At 34.8% G+C, this 17313-nt stretch overlaps 3 protein-coding genes and 1 long non-coding RNA gene across 18 annotated transcripts; all 4 read right to left on the bottom strand.

The window, feature by feature from the left end:
- Positions 1–461: 461 nt before the first annotated feature.
- LOC101244546 (F-box/FBD/LRR-repeat protein) lies at positions 462–1835 on the bottom strand. The gene is made up of 3 exons (XM_026028329.2): positions 1500–1835; positions 1188–1361; positions 462–1086 (listed from the first exon to the last, which is right to left on the bottom strand). The coding sequence occupies exons 1-3, from the start codon at positions 1683–1685 to the stop codon at positions 760–762; spliced, it is 687 nt and encodes a 228-aa protein (XP_025884114.2). The 5' UTR covers positions 1686–1835; the 3' UTR covers positions 462–759.
- Positions 1836–2045: 210 nt separating this feature from the next.
- On the bottom strand, positions 2046–3579 carry LOC138339497 (uncharacterized). The gene is made up of 3 exons (XR_011212284.1): positions 3459–3579; positions 2283–2337; positions 2046–2207 (listed from the first exon to the last, which is right to left on the bottom strand). It is a non-coding gene; the product is annotated as an uncharacterized lncRNA (long non-coding RNA).
- Positions 3580–5480: 1901 nt separating this feature from the next.
- On the bottom strand, positions 5481–9024 carry LOC101265601 (F-box/FBD/LRR-repeat protein At1g13570). 12 transcript variants are annotated; one of them, XM_069291139.1, is made up of 6 exons: positions 8835–8972; positions 7346–7471; positions 6969–7134; positions 6293–6761; positions 6042–6197; positions 5481–5951 (listed from the first exon to the last, which is right to left on the bottom strand). In XM_069291139.1, exons 3-6 carry the CDS (start codon positions 7115–7117, stop codon positions 5619–5621), a joined length of 1107 nt encoding a protein of 368 aa, XP_069147240.1. In that variant the 5' UTR covers positions 7118–7134; positions 7346–7471; positions 8835–8972; the 3' UTR covers positions 5481–5618. The 12 variants fall into 12 exon arrangements, with proteins under 12 accessions (XP_069147240.1, XP_069147241.1, XP_069147236.1 ...); XM_069291140.1 differs by lacking the exon at positions 8835–8972 and adding an exon at positions 8735–8792; XM_069291135.1 differs by having other exon boundaries at positions 6293–7134; positions 7346–8336; positions 8835–8990.
- Positions 9025–9370: 346 nt separating this feature from the next.
- Positions 9371–17310, bottom strand: LOC101243951 (F-box/FBD/LRR-repeat protein At1g13570-like). 4 transcript variants are annotated; one of them, XM_004250492.5, is made up of 7 exons: positions 17154–17310; positions 14809–15294; positions 14457–14679; positions 12499–12548; positions 10518–11348; positions 10260–10421; positions 9371–10155 (listed from the first exon to the last, which is right to left on the bottom strand). In XM_004250492.5, the coding sequence occupies exons 5-7, from the start codon at positions 11322–11324 to the stop codon at positions 9853–9855; spliced, it is 1272 nt and encodes a 423-aa protein (XP_004250540.1). In that variant the 5' UTR covers positions 11325–11348; positions 12499–12548; positions 14457–14679; positions 14809–15294; positions 17154–17310; the 3' UTR covers positions 9371–9852. The 4 variants fall into 4 exon arrangements, with proteins under 4 accessions (XP_004250540.1, XP_010312710.1, XP_010312709.1 ...); XM_010314408.4 differs by having other exon boundaries at positions 14809–15199; positions 17154–17298; XM_010314407.4 differs by having other exon boundaries at positions 14809–15290; positions 17154–17276.
- Positions 17311–17313: the final 3 nt, after the last annotated feature.

Below are 17313 nucleotides of genomic sequence, written 5' to 3'. Positions count from 1 at the left end.
TGAAAGTCTGAATTCAATAGATCATTTCTCGAGTTTGATCAACTAAAAAATTATGATTGAACTTTAATTATCCACTCAGAAATTGATCATCCACTTAATTTATACATTTTGAACCTAGATTTATCGTTAAAAGAACATAATGATTTTGATTGAAATTCTATGTTCTATAACATTCATTGAATATTACATATTATAAACTTCAAATCTTAAATGTGTCTCTGACTATCATCATTACTCTACATTTGTTACTCGATTCTTCATGAGACGCAACACGAGAGCTACCCTATGTCATTTTCATATTCATCAAGCCGAACTATCAACTATGATATTGTTTATTTATCGGATTTAAGTCAGCCCAAAGTATACACCTTACCCCTATCTCGAGGAGGGTGGAGTTCACGCTGACCTTACCTTTACCTCGAGAAGGTAGATAGCCCTGACATCAAACATAAAAAAATTAATGTTGAAAAGTACTTCCTATGCATCACATTCCATAAATCATTCATGAGCAAAATATAATGACAATATTGTTACAAAACAAACTAATCAAAATATCCATCTAGCAATGCTCATGTTTTGGAACAGACATTAAGGAAAGGCAAAACACAGCTCTAGTGTGTGTAAAATTTCATAAGCAGATACTAATGTTATAACAGAACAAACTAATCAAAGCATCCTTCCAGAAATGCTAAATGTTCCAAAACAGAAACAGGTTTTCGCACGTCTCTTTACCTTGTTACAACAAGGGAAAACACAGTGTTAAACAACTCCATCGACATCTGTTTCTAGCCTATTCAGTTCTAACTTTCCATAATACTCCAGGTCTATTTCTGCTTCGGGTGATGCACGATGAAATTTTACTAGCTCAGTAAGAATTTCTGATCCTGTGTCAATAATAATACCAGGATCGATGTACATTTTCACCAATACTGGAGACTTGGCTAACAAAACCTTGATAAGCTGCATCTCAGGCGTTGTTCCACTAAAGCCTATTATCTGAACTTCCCTGAGGTGATTAAATGTGACATCTGAGAAATGTTCGAGTTCAAGGGATTCTTGAATACCACTATCAGCTTCATCGTAAACCTAAAAAGATAACGAGAAGTCAATTATCAGATTATTGAGGATTCTAAGAAGTATGAATAAAAACCAGCAAAAAGGAACGAAAGAAAGAAAGAAAAGAATACCAGCCGCCTGCTAAGAACCTCTACTTTGAGATATTCTAAATGTGGGAAGCTACGTATCAAGCAGAGAGCACATGAGCGAGTATATGATTCCTTCAGCTCAACATGAGACAGGTTAAGATGTTTGACACGGTTCAGATAAAAGGGAAGCCTTGTTGGTGCTTCATCTGCAAAGAACTAGGAAAAAATATACCAACATTCAACATGACTTAGCCGAAAAGTTCCGTATGTGTATATCAACGTTTAACATGACTTAGCCGAAAAGAAGTTCCATATGTGCAAGTACAATTAATGAAGTCATGAAGCAACATCTACCTGGCTATACCGGAAGTTCAAGATGAGGTGCTCAAGAGCAGAACGAGACTGGAAAAACTTTGCATAATCAAACATCTCAGCCTCCATAGAAGAATTTTCACATATCAGAGATAATTTTGCCAGAAGAGGGACATTCTTTAAACAGATAGAACTTATGCTGCCTGTGAAATCAAAGGATCTCAACATTGGGGCATTGATTTCAGTGATGTTTAATGTTTTTGCGATTTTCAGCACCAACTTCTCAAGCAACGGACAATGAGATATTAAATGTCCAAGCAATTCAGAAGAAATAGTGACTTTACATAGTTCCAGGCTGATTAAACGATCAAATCCTTCACAGGCCGATGGATGATGATGCACTGTATAGATGCCTCAGCTGCGAACATATGAAAATTGAAGAAGGCAATCTGTATAGTTCATCTTTTCGCGGTGGAAGGTGAAGAACAAGATGTTGAATGTCTTTCCTAGACAGGAAAAATATGAAGTTGTCAATTCTAGGACATTCTTGCAGGTAAGTAATGTCGAGCTTAAACTTAGTAATGGGACCTTCATGATGGGTCAAAAGCTGGTAGACTATCTTTCTAAATTTAACTGTAGGGTAAAGCTTATCCTTTTGTGTGCTCCAAAGAGATTCATCAAACTTCCATCTTGCAAGTCTACACCAGTGATATTTCCATTTCCTTGATAAGACACTTGTCCTCACAGCATCTTTACAAGGCAAAAACATCAGAATGACATCAATAACATTATCATGAAGGTCGCTAAGGATGTCAGGAGGTAAACCTTGACAATGTTCTCTTCCCGTAGGAGGCATCATATAACAATAATCACCAAGAAGCTGTAGAAAATAAGCAATATTATTTACGAATGCATCTCCAAATTATATGGGCAAACTGACAAAATCTCTAAACAATCAGGACACAAAAGAAATAAAGATGCATTCTAGTTGAAATCAGTCAGTCATTTCCTATTAATATCACTGTTATATGGACAGATAATTAAGTTGTCTTGATCGAACCATATCGAAATAGAATGATGATGATAACGACGAGGATATATGGTGCAGATTCTTAAAAAAAACACGAAAAGTTAGTAGAAAAAATACACACTTCATCCACCTACAGTGAATATGAAACATTGCTTATTATCCACTAATATCATTCTTAAAGCCAGAGCACTTCCTAGCAATACTTCATAAAATACATTTGTGAATCCCAAATCTGTTTGCTACTTCTAAGTTACCATCAACTATCATACAAACAATAAAATATGGTCATTTCAAGATTTAACAGTCGAAAAACACACCTAAAGTATCACATTTTTGTAAGTTCCCTACCTGAACGATCAAGTGTTCACTCGTGAACTATCGTCAACTATCTATCAAAACACACCCCAAATATCAGTTGTTCCCTTTTCCTACCGCAAATATTACCTTCTTTCAAGTACAAAAAAGAACAACGGATTATTGAAGCGTGTTTCGATAATTATTTGGTGATATTTGAGGTAAGAAACATGCACACCTAATAGTTCAGGTATGACACTCAAAAAAAAATGATCCACTCATATTATATATCATAAAATAAGCTTAAGAAGCTGTTTTCACCAGATTTTTGCAAGATTTAAAAACATCAAACTAGAATTAGCAAACCCTAGCATACAACATTGCAACATCAAACCAAAAAAATAAAGAGAATTACATTTTGAGCTCACCAAGAACTAGGATTATCTAGTATATCAAATACCCTTATCATTTTGCTTCATCTAGGTTTATCAACTACAAAATTTGCTCATTTTAAGCAACAAATACAGCATTAAAATCAGTTTTGCTAGATTTCGAACATCAAATTAGTAGCTTTACTACTATTTACATTTCCTAATCCTAAAGAACCTCAAAAGGGAAAGCAATGATTTTTTTCAAAAAAAAAAAAGAAGAAGAAAAGTAATAGTAGATTTCGATACCCTTTAAAGTGCTTTGAATGTATGGATTCTTCAAATCTTCAATTTCAATCTAGGGTTTGTTCATCTCCCTCACAGTTGGATAGAGGATTTGGTGAAAAAGCCATAAGAGTGAATTATAGTGGTTTTTATTTTTATTTTTCAAAAACATAGATAAATATACTATAATAAAAAAATATTTATCATTTATAATAATAATTTTTTTTCATTTAATTACTTTTAATTTATTTATAATACAAGTTTAATACGTGTTACAAAAAATAATTTATTGTTCACATATATACAAGTTTTAATGATAGATTATGCATTTATCACATATTTTAATATATTTATAATATAATGTGATAATTTTTTACTAAACAAACATAATATATTTCAAAAATAATTATGGTACAAATATATCGAATACATAATTCACTTTTAATATATATTACAGATTTATTACAATATTACTACAAATGATTGTAAACAAAAAGTGTCGCTAAAATCAGTAATTATTTTTTAAAATATATTTATTTATTTTTTTAGAAAAGAAGGAAAACAGAACACTAAAATGGTATTATTTGCATAAATAGCCTTTTTAAGTGCAATGTTTAAGTTTTGTCCTCATTTTTTATATTTGCACAAAATAACCCCAATTTTCAAGTTAACAACAAAAAGCCAATGTAATTACACAAGTAGAATTTAGGAGGATAAAATGTATGCAAATGTTATAAAGAGACTTTTTTGAAAGAAAAAAAACGCAGTTGGATGAATAGTGAAAAAGAGGCAGCAGTAACAGAAACAACAAAAAATTATAAGATATCAAAGCGAAACAATAAGCAGAATATAGGGATAAGTATATAGAATGACAAGCTAATAATATAAAATAAATATAGTAGCTACCGCTTGATTTATTTGTGTTCCATAGCAAACTGTTTGTCAGTCCATCTCTCCTTCTCTCGTTCGCTTCTTTCGCTCGCCTCTCTCGCTTTATACAATAAAATTGTATAAATTATGTTTTTAATTATATAAAGCGAGAGAAAATTATATGTACACATGCAAATACATATATCTCTGTCTTATACACTTATAATTATACAATAAAAGTACAACCTTGTTAAGTCTCTTTTGTCTTTCTCTCTTTCTTCTTTTATACAAATTCAAACTATATATAATTTCTCTCTTTCTCGTTTTATACAATTCAATTGTATATTCCCTGCCCATGTCTTTTTTGCCTTTATCCCTTTCTCATTTTATACAAATTCAAGTTGTATATAATCGTTCTGTATACTTATAATTATTCAGTTCGTTTTATATACTCGTCTTATACGATTCTCTGCCCAAGTCTCTTTCTCTTTCTCGTTTTATACAATTCGCTTCAATTGTGTATATATATATATATATAGCGAATTATACATATATATGCTTGCTATTGAGCGCAATTATGCAAACTTTGCTATAGCATACAAATATGAATTTTATGTTTGTTATATGTGAAAGTTGCCCTAGAATATAAATCTAAAAATAACGGAAAGAAAACTATGATACTATCTAAGCTTCTACCAATCCTCGATTTATACATTGTCCTATCGTATCCTCGGTGAGTTGAAATTGCAACATATCCCTACCTAATCACCTCACCTCGATACTTCTTAGGCCTACTTATACCCCTCCTCAAGCCTCTTATGGCCAAAATTTTCAAGCTTAATCACTTCACTTTTAATTCTGCCCCCACCCCCCTAACCAAACCCCAACTAGGTCTATTCTTTCACTTGTAACACAAGAAACTATATATACAAATATATATATGAAACAACAACATACATGTACTCTGATACGAAGTTCGGAGGGGAGGGGATAAGATGTACACAAACCTTAAGCAAGATACCAAATATAAAGAGCGCCTAGAAAAAAGACACTGTCGAACTTTGCAGTCATTCAGACATCTCTATGATTAAGAAAAGAAACATAACAATTGTTATGGTAAATGCCTAAAGGATATCACATTTAATCACAGTTCTTTGAAAATAAAGCACCATAGTGTAGATTCATATCCAGGTTTCATTTCATAGATCGTTCAAGAAAAAGGAATGAAGCGTATACCCTTAGCACTGTAATGATTACAAACAAGAATTTTGAATTTCAATTCTTCTTATCGATCTGGCAAAAATCAAGCAGATACTAGGGAGTCATGTCTCGATAATCTTCATATGCATCAGATACAACCACATTAGCTTTACTTGATGCCCGCTGAATTGTTGTTGCTGCTATTATCTTGTCTCTTCTTGCATCATAGTTATCACCACGCGATGGATCAATTAGCATTCTCACCAGCATCGGAGATTTGGTCAATAGAAGCTTGATAAGCTGCAATTCGACCTTTATGCCTTCTACTCCTCCAAGCTGAACTGTCCTAAGGTGATTCAATGTCACATCTGAAAAACTTGCGAGAACTTCATCAACTTCATTAGAAGCCTCAAGTTTTTCTAATATATAATACCTCAAGCAATATACCTAAGAAAGATAAAGAAATTAAGGAAGTCATCACTACACGTGAATAACACATACAGAAGAAAAAAGAAAAATATGAGTATCACTACTAACCTCCATTTCAATATCTTGTATGTATGGGGAGCTTTGTATCAAGCAAAGAGCAACGAAAAAATCAGCTAATCCACGCAGAGTTATGTTAAAACGTTTAAGATAGTTAAGAGGAGAGGAAAGTCTTCTTGGGATTTCAGCTGCAGTTGTAACCAAGAACTACAAAGAAAGTGCAAAAATCAGGATGACTCAAATTCCAAAGGATGGTACTTCAGTGGAAACGCATTACATTGAAGGTGTGAAGCAATATTTACCTGGTCACTTCCATTTGCCAAGTAGAGATGCTCAAGAGCAGAAAGTAACTGAAAAAATTTGTCAAAATCACATTTTTCTGATTCCTCAATAGATTTTTGGTGCGGAAGAGAAAGTTTAGAAAGAAGAGGAACACTCCTTAAAGAAATATATTTTATGCAGCCTGTGAAGTCAAAGGATCTCAAATTGGGAGCGTTTATTTGAAGGTGGTCTGCAGTATCTGAAATTTTCAACACCAACTTCTCTAGCAAGGGGCTACAAGAGATTAAACTTTCTAGTAGTTTGGAAGAAATAGTCACGTCACACAGATTCAGGCTATTTAACATATCAAATCCTTTGAAGGCTGGTGGAGGGCATATTACACAATTTTGGAGAGTCAAATGCCTCAACTGAGAACACGCGAAAAATGAAGGTGGCAATCTGTATCGGTTCCACTCCGAAAATTTAAGAACAAGATCCTGAATGTCATTCCTAGAGAGGAAATATATCAAACTGTTAATCTTAAGATATTTTCTCAGTGCAGAAATGGAGAGGGTAAACTTAGTAAGTGGTCCTGAATGAAGGGTCAAAATCTGGTACAGAATTTTTGTAAACTTAATAGAAGGGGATAGTAAGGCACGTGTCTCCTCCCAAAGTTCATCATCAAGTGTCAACTGTGGAAGGCTGCACCATTTATACCTCCATTTCTTCGATAAGATGCTTGTCATTAAAGCATCTTGCAAAGGCAAACGCATCAGGATGGAATTGATAACATTCTTTGGAAGGTTGCTTAGTCGATCAATAGATGACCTGTGACGACCACTCTTTCTTCTCTCAGGTGGCATCATACAGTGCCAATGGGAATCTGCAGAAAATAAACAAGAACAACAAAGGTATGTTATCACCAAATTATCTGCACGTAGCACACAGACAATAATCATCCAACTCCTCGTAAAACCAATGAATCGCAGTCTTTAAAGCAAGAATAACTTCCATAAATACTTCATGAATCCAGGGGATTATACAGATCTGTTATTGGAAAGGGAAAAATAATGGAAGAAAGATTTAGTGCTTACCAAGGAACAAGAAAGATCTATTTGTAAGTTCCAATTCTTCTACAAGGTTGTGTGTTTTATGTGGTTGGTGTCCAAAGGAGCATGTCTTATTCACAAGATAATTTGCAAAACGAGAGGCTAAAGGTTCTGCAAGAAATGTTATATGTGATGGACGCATCAAGACTATCAACCACGAACCACCTATTAGAGTGGCAGCTGTTCTATAGGATTAAGGCACAATCGTTGTACTATATCAATAATACTTACCATTTCAATAAAATAAAAAATAAGGATAGACATAAGTGAATAGCTCATTATGTTTAGTGGTAAAAATTGAAATAACTACCACCACTTAATAAACATGCATTTTTGTTTCAGGTTCCTGTCTACCATCATGTCTTTATGTCTATCAATCTATATGATTACCAAAAGACGTGAGCTGATGATTAATTGGAAACAACCTCTCCACCTCCCAGGGGGTAAAGTCTGCATACACACAACTCCCTCCACAGACCCCACTTGTGGGATTACACAGGATGTGTTGCTGCTGTATTTGATTACCAAAAGAGTGATTTGGACCCTATATAAAGAATGTCAAATTGTTCCAAACAGCCAACCTTATTTCAATTCATAGAGTGCGACTTTCATTAAATATTATCAAATTTTGCATTTGTAATATTGCCTTGGGTCTGCCTTCTATTCTTCCAAGTCTACCGACATAACCTGCCCACTAATACAGAACTTCCAAGAGAAGATTGGTAAATCCCACTAATAAAGAACTGCCTAAACATCTACCCTTCGGGTTGGGTCAGATGGTTTGGCTTGGGACTTCCATAATGGGGATCCAAGTTTGAAATCCTTTGCTTGCGACAACAAGGGGGTTTTCTTTTGGGTCGAGCTCATCGGTCATGGCTTGCCTAATGTGATTTACCTCTCTTGTGTGGTTTGCAGGCTATTGCATAGGAGTGAGGTTCACCCTGTGCACGTCCAAAGGATAACAACAGCAGTTTCCCTTGTCAACAACAACAAAAACAAAGAACTACCTAAACATCAATTCCAACAAGCATATAGTCTATCATATGAAAAATCCCCCCCCCCCCCACCCCCATCCCCACCAACCATTACTAACAATAAGAACGTTAACAACACAGTGAAAACAATCTATCACTATGGATTTCAAGATTTCCACATACTTAAAGCAACCCCATCACAGAACCTGAGTAAAAAACACAATGAAAGCTGAACATTTCCCATCATACCTAATTTTATTGACTCACCTGGAATCTGAACCTTCAAAGAACACTTTTTTATGTAACTTTTATTGATTTAATGAACACATACATACATCCAAAAAGGAAACCAATAACTAAAAACAGAATCTTGAAACAGAATAAAATAATAGATATATACACTTAGTTTCAGGGACTGTAAGTTCATCCAAAAGGGAAAGTAATGATAAAAACACAGACAAATAACCAAAAAATAATGGAACAAAGATTTTAAAGCTTACCAAGGAACAAGATTACTTCTGAGTTCTGTGAAATGCTTCAGTTCTAGCTAGGGTAAATGAAAACCTCAAAATTAGTTTGTTTTTTTTTAACCTAGGTAATTTACTTTCATAATTCAGTTCTAGCCACATATTTTTTTTTTCAAATTATTTTCAAGTGTAACGTAATTTTGAACCTTTTTAATTTCTAAAGTACATAGTACAAATTAAGGTATTTGCTATTAGATATTTAATCCCTCAGTTTCATAAAAAAATATTCTAATTTTCTTTTTAATTTGTTTAAAAAATAATGTTCTTTTTATTTTCATGATAATATTTTTGTTTTATCTTTTCACGTGACATGTTTAAGACCACAAGATTGAAAGGAGTTTTGATACATTTGACAAAATTTTAATTTAAAACCACAAAATTAAAAAGTCTTCTTTCATTTCTTAAACTCTGTTCCAATTCAAACTAGGTAATCCTTTTTTAAACAGAGGGAATATGATTTATCCTTTTCTAAACGCATAGTTAAAGCATTTAACAATAATTTAGGTGAATTTAGAGGCAATTTGAACTATCAAATATAAAAATATATAGCGGAAATGTTTGTCACCTCCCATCAACAATAAATTATCACACCAAAATTAGGATAAATGAAAAAAATCACGCAGTATTTTTTATCTCTACCTGAGTTTCAAACCTGAGACCTCGAAGTTCTCAACAACTTTATTAACAACTAGGACATAGGCAATTTCATTTACATTAAAGAATTAACCGACAATGACATTACGGATTTGGTAGATATAGGAGATTGGTTATAGATGAAACTTAAGGGATTTATGTGTAAATCACACATTGGGCTAAATATACCACCAATGTCTATTAATGTGCAAGTCACGTTGACAAGAGGGTTCCTCGGATGATAAGCATCCTCTACCTTAAAACTCTAAGGAATTCAAGCATCCTCCATCTCCAATCCTACGGTTGTGGATTGGAGTCATCAAAGAGAGCAAAAAGGTGAGAGCTTTTGGGGACGGGTTTAAAAAAACCGATATCTCATCCAATTCACGAAGAGAACTTCTGCTTCAGGTGATGCACGTGAATAATTTGATACCTCAGCAAATACTTTTAGTCTTGTGTCAAGATCTAGAAGACGTTGATCAATTAGCATTCTCTCCAACACCGGGGAATTGGCTAACAAAAGCTTGATAAGCTGCATCTCAGATGTTCTTCCATCAACGGCGTATACCCTAATTTCCCTGAGGTGACTAAATGTCACGTCTGACAGACCTTTAAGTTCATCGGATTCTTCAGTACCACTATCTTCATCTTCATGGAAAACCTGGGAAAGATAACAAAGAAGACATTTCTCAGGTTATTGAGGATCTAACAAGTACGAAAAAACACCACTAAATAAGAAAGAAGGGAAGAATCAGCACTACTAACATCAATTTCAAGATGTTCCAAGTACGGGAAACTTCTAAGCAAGTTAATAGACAATGAGAGCTCATATGCATCCACCAGCTCAAGTTCAAGCAGGTCAAACCGTTTGACACTGTTAAGATCAAAGGGAAGCCTTGGTGCTTCATATCCCTTTTGAGCAGATCCCTAGGAAAATATTAGCAAAATTCAAGATTATGTCAGCCCAAAAGAAATTCAATCCGCTAAAGTAACATAACAATGGAATCATGAAACAACATTTACCCAGTAACAAGAGATATTCAAGCTGAGGTACTTGATAGCAGAACAAGAATTGAAAACCTTTGCAAAATCAAGATCCTTTTTCATTATCTGCTCACCAGTCAGAGATACTTCTACCAGGAGAGGGACATTCTTTAGGCAGACAGAACTAATATTGCCTGTGAAATAAAACCGACTCAGCATGGGGGCATCAATTTCAATTGTGTCTAAAAGTTTTGGGATATGCAGCAGCAACAGCTCAAGCAACGGGCAATGAGATATAATACTCTCCAGCAAATCAGAAGAAATTGTTACTTCACACAGTTGGAGGCTAATTAACTTATCAAATCCTTCAAAGGCCCCTGGATGATGTATTGAGCAATTATCAAGACTTAGATGCCTCAGTTGCGAACATGTGAAAACTGACGTAGGCAATTTGCTATCCTCGGGAAGGTAAAGAACAAGACGTTCAATAGTATTCCTCAAGACGAAATATACGAAGCTGTCAATGTCAGGGCAGCTTTCTAGATCAGCAACATCGAGGGTAAAGTCAATCAGGGGTCCTTCAAGAAGGGTTGAAATCTGGGAGATAATCTCTGTAAACTTATCTGCAGGGTTCAGTAAATTGTTTTCCGTTCTCCAAAGAGACCTATTTAGTGTCAACTTTGTAAGTCGACACCAGTGATACCTCCACCTTTTAGATAAGATGCTTGTCCTCACAGCTTCTTCAGAAGGCAACCGTATCAGAATGCTATCGATTACATCATTAGGAAGGTCAGTGAGGACGTCAGGAGTTAAACTTTGACAAGGGTTTCTTTCATTAGGAGGCATAATTTACCAATAATCATCAAGAACCTGTAAGAAAAATAAGCAACAATACAAAGTAAGGGATCTCCAAATTATCTGGACAGAACTGCTATTCACATTTTTTGAGATAAAACAAGCAAAGAACTGCTATTCACATTGTCAAATCAACATAAGAACTAAAGGAACACTTCAAAAAATAATCACCAAGAACCTGTAGTAACTAAAGTCTAAACAATAATGCAAAGGGATCTCCAAACTATCTCGATAGAACCGCTATTCACAATGACAAATCTACATAGAAAATAAAGGTGCATTCTTGTTGAAATCAGTCAACTATGTCCTCGTAATATCTATGTTATATGGATATTCTAATGACTAATATGCCCTGAGATAATGGACATGAGGCACTGATGGCCTTATTTCCTGACCTATTCTTCTTGTGTACCAATCCGGAAGAAACAGTGGCTGAGGTATGGTCTATTCATGGATGGAATATTGTATTTAGAAGGCATTAAATGACCGGGAGATTGGGAGAGTGGCTGAGCTATTACGTGTTCTCAATGGGTTATCAGCAGAAAAAGATTCTATCATATTGAAACACTCTAGAGATGGAAGCCTTTCTGTTAACAAGCTATATATTAAGGAGATCATCCAGGTGGTAAGCTTGGCCCATGGAAACAGATTTGGAGGAACAAGGTGCCAACCAAGGTAAAGTGTTTCTCTTGGCTGGTTGCTAGAAGAGAAGAAAAAATCAGATCTTTGCAGGGTTATGTTGAACCATTTCCTCAACAATTACATAGAAAAATATACGTGACAAAGAATATTAAGAAATTATACTTGAAACACACGATAAAAAATGAACACACATAGAGAGGAGACTAAAGACCCCCAATTTTCAGTCCCCAAATTCCACAGCACATAGAAATACATATACACACATTGACTGGGAAAGAATTAGCCTCAATTTTCTGAAGAAGAAAACAAGAGAATGCTAAAAGGAAAGAAACCCTAGAGCCATGGTCTCAGATTCGAATCCCAAAATAGGCAAAAGAACCATCTGTCCTAGCATCCCGTGAAATTTGCCAAGGTGTGCGAAATGACGAAAGTTGGCCCGAACACCGTGATCATAAAAAAAAAACGAAAGAACCTGTACAAATTCAGCTACCATAAAAGCAATTAAAGTAGATTTGAAGCTTACCAACACTTGGGATTGATCTGAAATACCCTTGTCCTTTTTGTGTGCTTCAGCTGTTGAAGGAAAAGAGGAATTGAGACAGTGAGGGGTTTTATTTGGATGAAGGGGAAAAAGACAAGTGAAAATAGTGTGTATTATGTGTGGGGTGGGGGTGGGGGTGGGGTATTTCTATGTCCGGCCTATTGGCACACACTTACATGGACGCTTTATTCTGTCTCCACTTATGAAACACCATACCGGCACGCACAATAAGCATTGCGATGCGAAGAGCATTACTTGGAGAAATAGAAGAATCATGTACCACACGTGTAAAATCTGACGAAGTCCCACATGAATATTCTACCATATCAGACATTCATGTCGACTTCATCTGCCCTTGGTAAAGTAGTCCATATTTTGATAGAATAATTACAATGTGACTATGCTTGTTTTAATTTTATTTTAAAATTGAGGATAATAAATAACAAGTTGAATATTCTAATGTATAACAAAGAGGTGAGCCTTCCTCTTCACATTTTTTTCTCAGAGGCAGATAGTATTTTCCCCTTGTTGAGCTTTTATCACTTAGACAGCTAGTTAAGTTGTACACTAAGAAGTGGTTTTGCATTGATCTCTTTTGGTGATTAACAGAAGTAACTTAGTTTCCAAATCATTAATGTAATGACAATATCATTACAGAACAATCTAAATATATATTATTTCTATCTGCTCAATAAGCAAAAGAATGGAATGATCACTTATAACAAGAATCACCAAGAACCTGTAGAAAATAAATAACAATACGAAGTAGGGAATCTTCAAGCTATCTTGGACAGAACAGTTTTAAATCCACACAAGACATAAAGGTGCATTCTAGCTAGTTGCAATTAGATCGATCAGCTTCTATTTTGTGTTAACAAAAAAAGTATCCTCATTCCTTTGTGTTTCTAAGTATATAAACACAAAACCATAAGATGTGAACTACAACGGGAACTCAACTACTAACTTATACGACAAAAACAGTAAAAGATCACACAAAAGCAACAACATACAATTCAGATTTTGAGAGGAACAAAAGGGGCAAACTTTTTTTATGAGATGTGGTGAAGCCTGCCAATCCCAATATTAAGCATTGAATAGCTAAAATTGAGCATTATATTTTCAAGAACTCTTGGTAAAGGTTTTAGGAAATACTGTTCAAGGGTAAAATAGGAAAAAAGATTGTTTCTTGAAAGTAAATCTTTCCATAACTAAGATACAAACCCGAGATACTCAACCATTCCACCACAATGCATGTTGATCACTATAAGTTTGTCGGTAAATGGAAAGTCTTTCATTTCTTTCCCTACTCGTCATAAAAATAGGAAGACTAGCAAAAATATCTTCTTTTTTACTCTTCTTTTAAAAAAAATTATCTTGGACAGCATCATCACTTACAATAATTTTCCAAAATTTAGGATTTTGAAATCAACAAAAACTTTGATTAATATCACTTACTAATAAGTTTAATTGACTTCTGTTGCCAGGTAGTATTTACCAATCATGATTTGTCAGACTAGTAGATACCAGATCGACGGTTATAACAAAAAAAATTAATGATTCATTTCCTTATTTTCTTGCATTGTTAGTGAATTGTGATACTTAAAACTTTCAGAAACAAGAAATTAAGAGATTCAAGAAGGAATCCAGACCATGTAACTTTTTACCCATAACAGGGTGTATCTTCCATTACAAAATCAAGAGCAGGCACTGAAAGTAATTATCCTTAAACATGTATGACATTGTTATTACAGAACAAACTGATCAAAACATCCATCCAACAATGCTTAAGGCAAGGTAAAACACAGTGTTATAGACCCCTACTATATCAAAGTTTTAGTCTCTCTTTTGAATTTGTTAACTTCTAGCCCAAAGGTTGTGATCTAATTAATCAATGTAGACTACAACTGCTTTAGGTGATGCACAAATTTTTTTTTTGATACCTCAGCAAATATATTGACCTCGAGTCAAGAGGTAGAACACATGTATCAATTAGCATTCCCACCAACACCAGGGACATGGCTAAAAAAGCTTGACAAGTTGCATCGTGGTTCCTCCGAAGCATTCCAGCTTAACTTCCCTGAGGTGATTTAATGTCACATCTGAGAAACGTCCGAGTTCAAGGCATTCTAGAATACAATCATCCTCTTCATCTCCACAGTGAACCTAAGAAAGATAACAAGAAGTCGATTCTCAAATTATTGAGGATCTACGAAGTACGAAAATAATCAAAAAAAAAAGAAAGAAAGAGAAGAGTCAGCATTAATATTAATGAAGTCATCAAGCAATATTTACCTTGGACGCAAAGGAGGAAAAGAGAAGGTGCTCGAGAGCAGGACAACACTTGAAAAGCTTTGCAAAATTAAGATCCTCTGCTTTAATATAGTCACCGTACATCAATACTTTTACCAGAGGAGGGACATTCTTTAGGCAGACAGAACTTATATTGCCTGAGAGATAGAACAATCTCAACATGGGGACATTAATTTCAATTGTCTGACTTGTCTGCGATATCCAGCTCCAACTCCTCAAGCAACGGGCAATTAGATATTAAACTTTCCAGCAACTCAGAAGAAATATTGACTTCACATAAAATTCAGGCTAATTAAAGTATCAATCTTCAACTCTGTAAGTCTACACCAGTAATACCTCCATTTCTTTGATAAGATGCTTGTCCTCACAGCATCTTCACAAGGCAAGAGCAACAGAATGACATCGATTTATGTTATCAGGAAGGTAGTTAAGGGCATCGGGTAGTAGACTTCGACGATGCTTTACTGCCTTAGGAGGCACCATATAACAATAATCACCAAGAAGCAGTAGAAAATAAGCAATGATATGAAGTAAGGTATCTCCAGGTGGACATAACAACTATTCACATTGTCAAATCAACATAAGAACGAGAGGAACACTGTCAACATAATCACCAAGAACATGTAGTAACTAGACAATAACACGAAGTAAGGGATCTCCAAACTCTCTGGACAGACGGCTATTCACAATGCCAAATTAATATAGGAAATAAAAACTTGGTAATCTTAACCATAAATACCCATACGGTATGATAACAGTGTTGACATTTACCAATAAATAAATCCATGTATATCTATCTCTTGATATCCATTAATGGCATTCTTAACATGAACACCTTTCATCAATTCTTCATATATATATTGGTGGATTAACTACCACTGCGCCTCAAACCCAAACAAGTCGGGATTGGGTATATAAATCCTCACTGACTATGTCTCTACATTTAAACTCATCCCATGCCATCATTATGCCAAACAAAAATTGAAGTAAACAATAATGATAATGATCAAAAGCACACTTGAATATCACTTATTCGCGAGTTTTACACCCTTAACTATTAGGTGTTCCCTTTTCCTACCTTAACTGTTACCATTTATGTATTAAAACACACCTAGTTGTGTAGATGGTGATAATTCAAGAAGGAAAAAGGAACAACTGATAGTTGGTTTAAACAGCTTCGAGATGTGTTTTAAGACATAGATAGAATCATAGTGGTAGTTCATGTAGAAAAGGGAACAACCAATAGTTGGGGTGTGAAACTTGAGAAAAAGTTATAGTTTAGGTGTGTGTTATACCATTAACTATTAAAAAAAACAATATTACAAGTTCTCTGGCACATAAATCTATGATAATTTACAATGATACTCATTTTTTTCTTGATTTCGAGTTTATGTGAGATGACGATGAGAATGAGAAGAGACGCACTGGGAACATGACAGAGAGAGAGAGTAACTTTATAAAGTACATGCCAGAAAACTGAAGACCCTCAATTTTCACCCCCAAGTTCGACACGACATAGAAACACATATACACACAGTGAGTGGAAAAGAATTAGCCTCAATTTTCTGAAGAAATAAAGGGGAAGGCTGAAACACTCCTATAACAGTAAAGAGAAAGAGAGTGAATAGGTTAAAAATATCTTAAACTATCACCATTTTGCGAGTTCCTAACCAGAATTATTCGTCCCTCACAGAACCCTATGAACTACCATGGTTTCATATTAAAATACCCCAGGGCCAGGAGTAATATGACATGCTACACGAACACCACACTCCAAAGAGTTCTAAGTTGCAGTAGACGTGGAAAAAAAATCGAGGGAACATGTTAAACCCTTCCCTATGCCAACTTGCACTTAACTCGACTATGCCACCATGTACCTACTACTTCCCACCAGCACAAATATCTAGTTACTACACCCACCATCTAACTCTGCTGGAATTTGAACCATCCCAAAAACACTATTTTTGTAAGATTTTCAGGGCAAACATAAATAGATTCTTATGCTTTGAAACCAAAAACTACGTAAAGGAAGTAACTTTTATTGACTTAACAAACATATACAAATACCAAAAAGGGGACACATTAACCCATGGTCTCTTCATAAAACTAAATGGTGCACTTGGTTGAAAATGTTGAGTTATTTACCTAGACAAGTTGGGATCAATTCATGCTCAATACATTTTCTAAAAATCATAAATTCACCTCCAAGTCTTAAAAACAGAGTATTGAAACATAAGAAGATAAATACACTTATTTTCAGAGATTGTAAGTTCATCAAAGGAGGGAAATGATAACCAAATTATAGTGGAAAAAGATTTAAAGCTTACCAAGGAAGAAGATTGCTGATAATGGAATCAACCCTTTCTCTATTTGTAAACATCAAGAATTTTGTTCTAATCTAGGGCATGGGGCTTTGGAGGGAGATGGATTTGGGAAAGTACCTTAATTTTAACATTAAAAATTAAGGCTGGGCAATGGACCGGGTTG

This window comes from Solanum lycopersicum, chromosome 11, assembly GCF_036512215.1.
Source record: "Solanum lycopersicum chromosome 11, SLM_r2.1".
Lineage (NCBI taxonomy): Eukaryota > Viridiplantae > Streptophyta > Magnoliopsida > Solanales > Solanaceae > Solanum > Solanum lycopersicum.
Note: the sequence above shows the minus strand (reverse complement) of the source record. Positions and strands in the feature narration are given on the sequence as shown.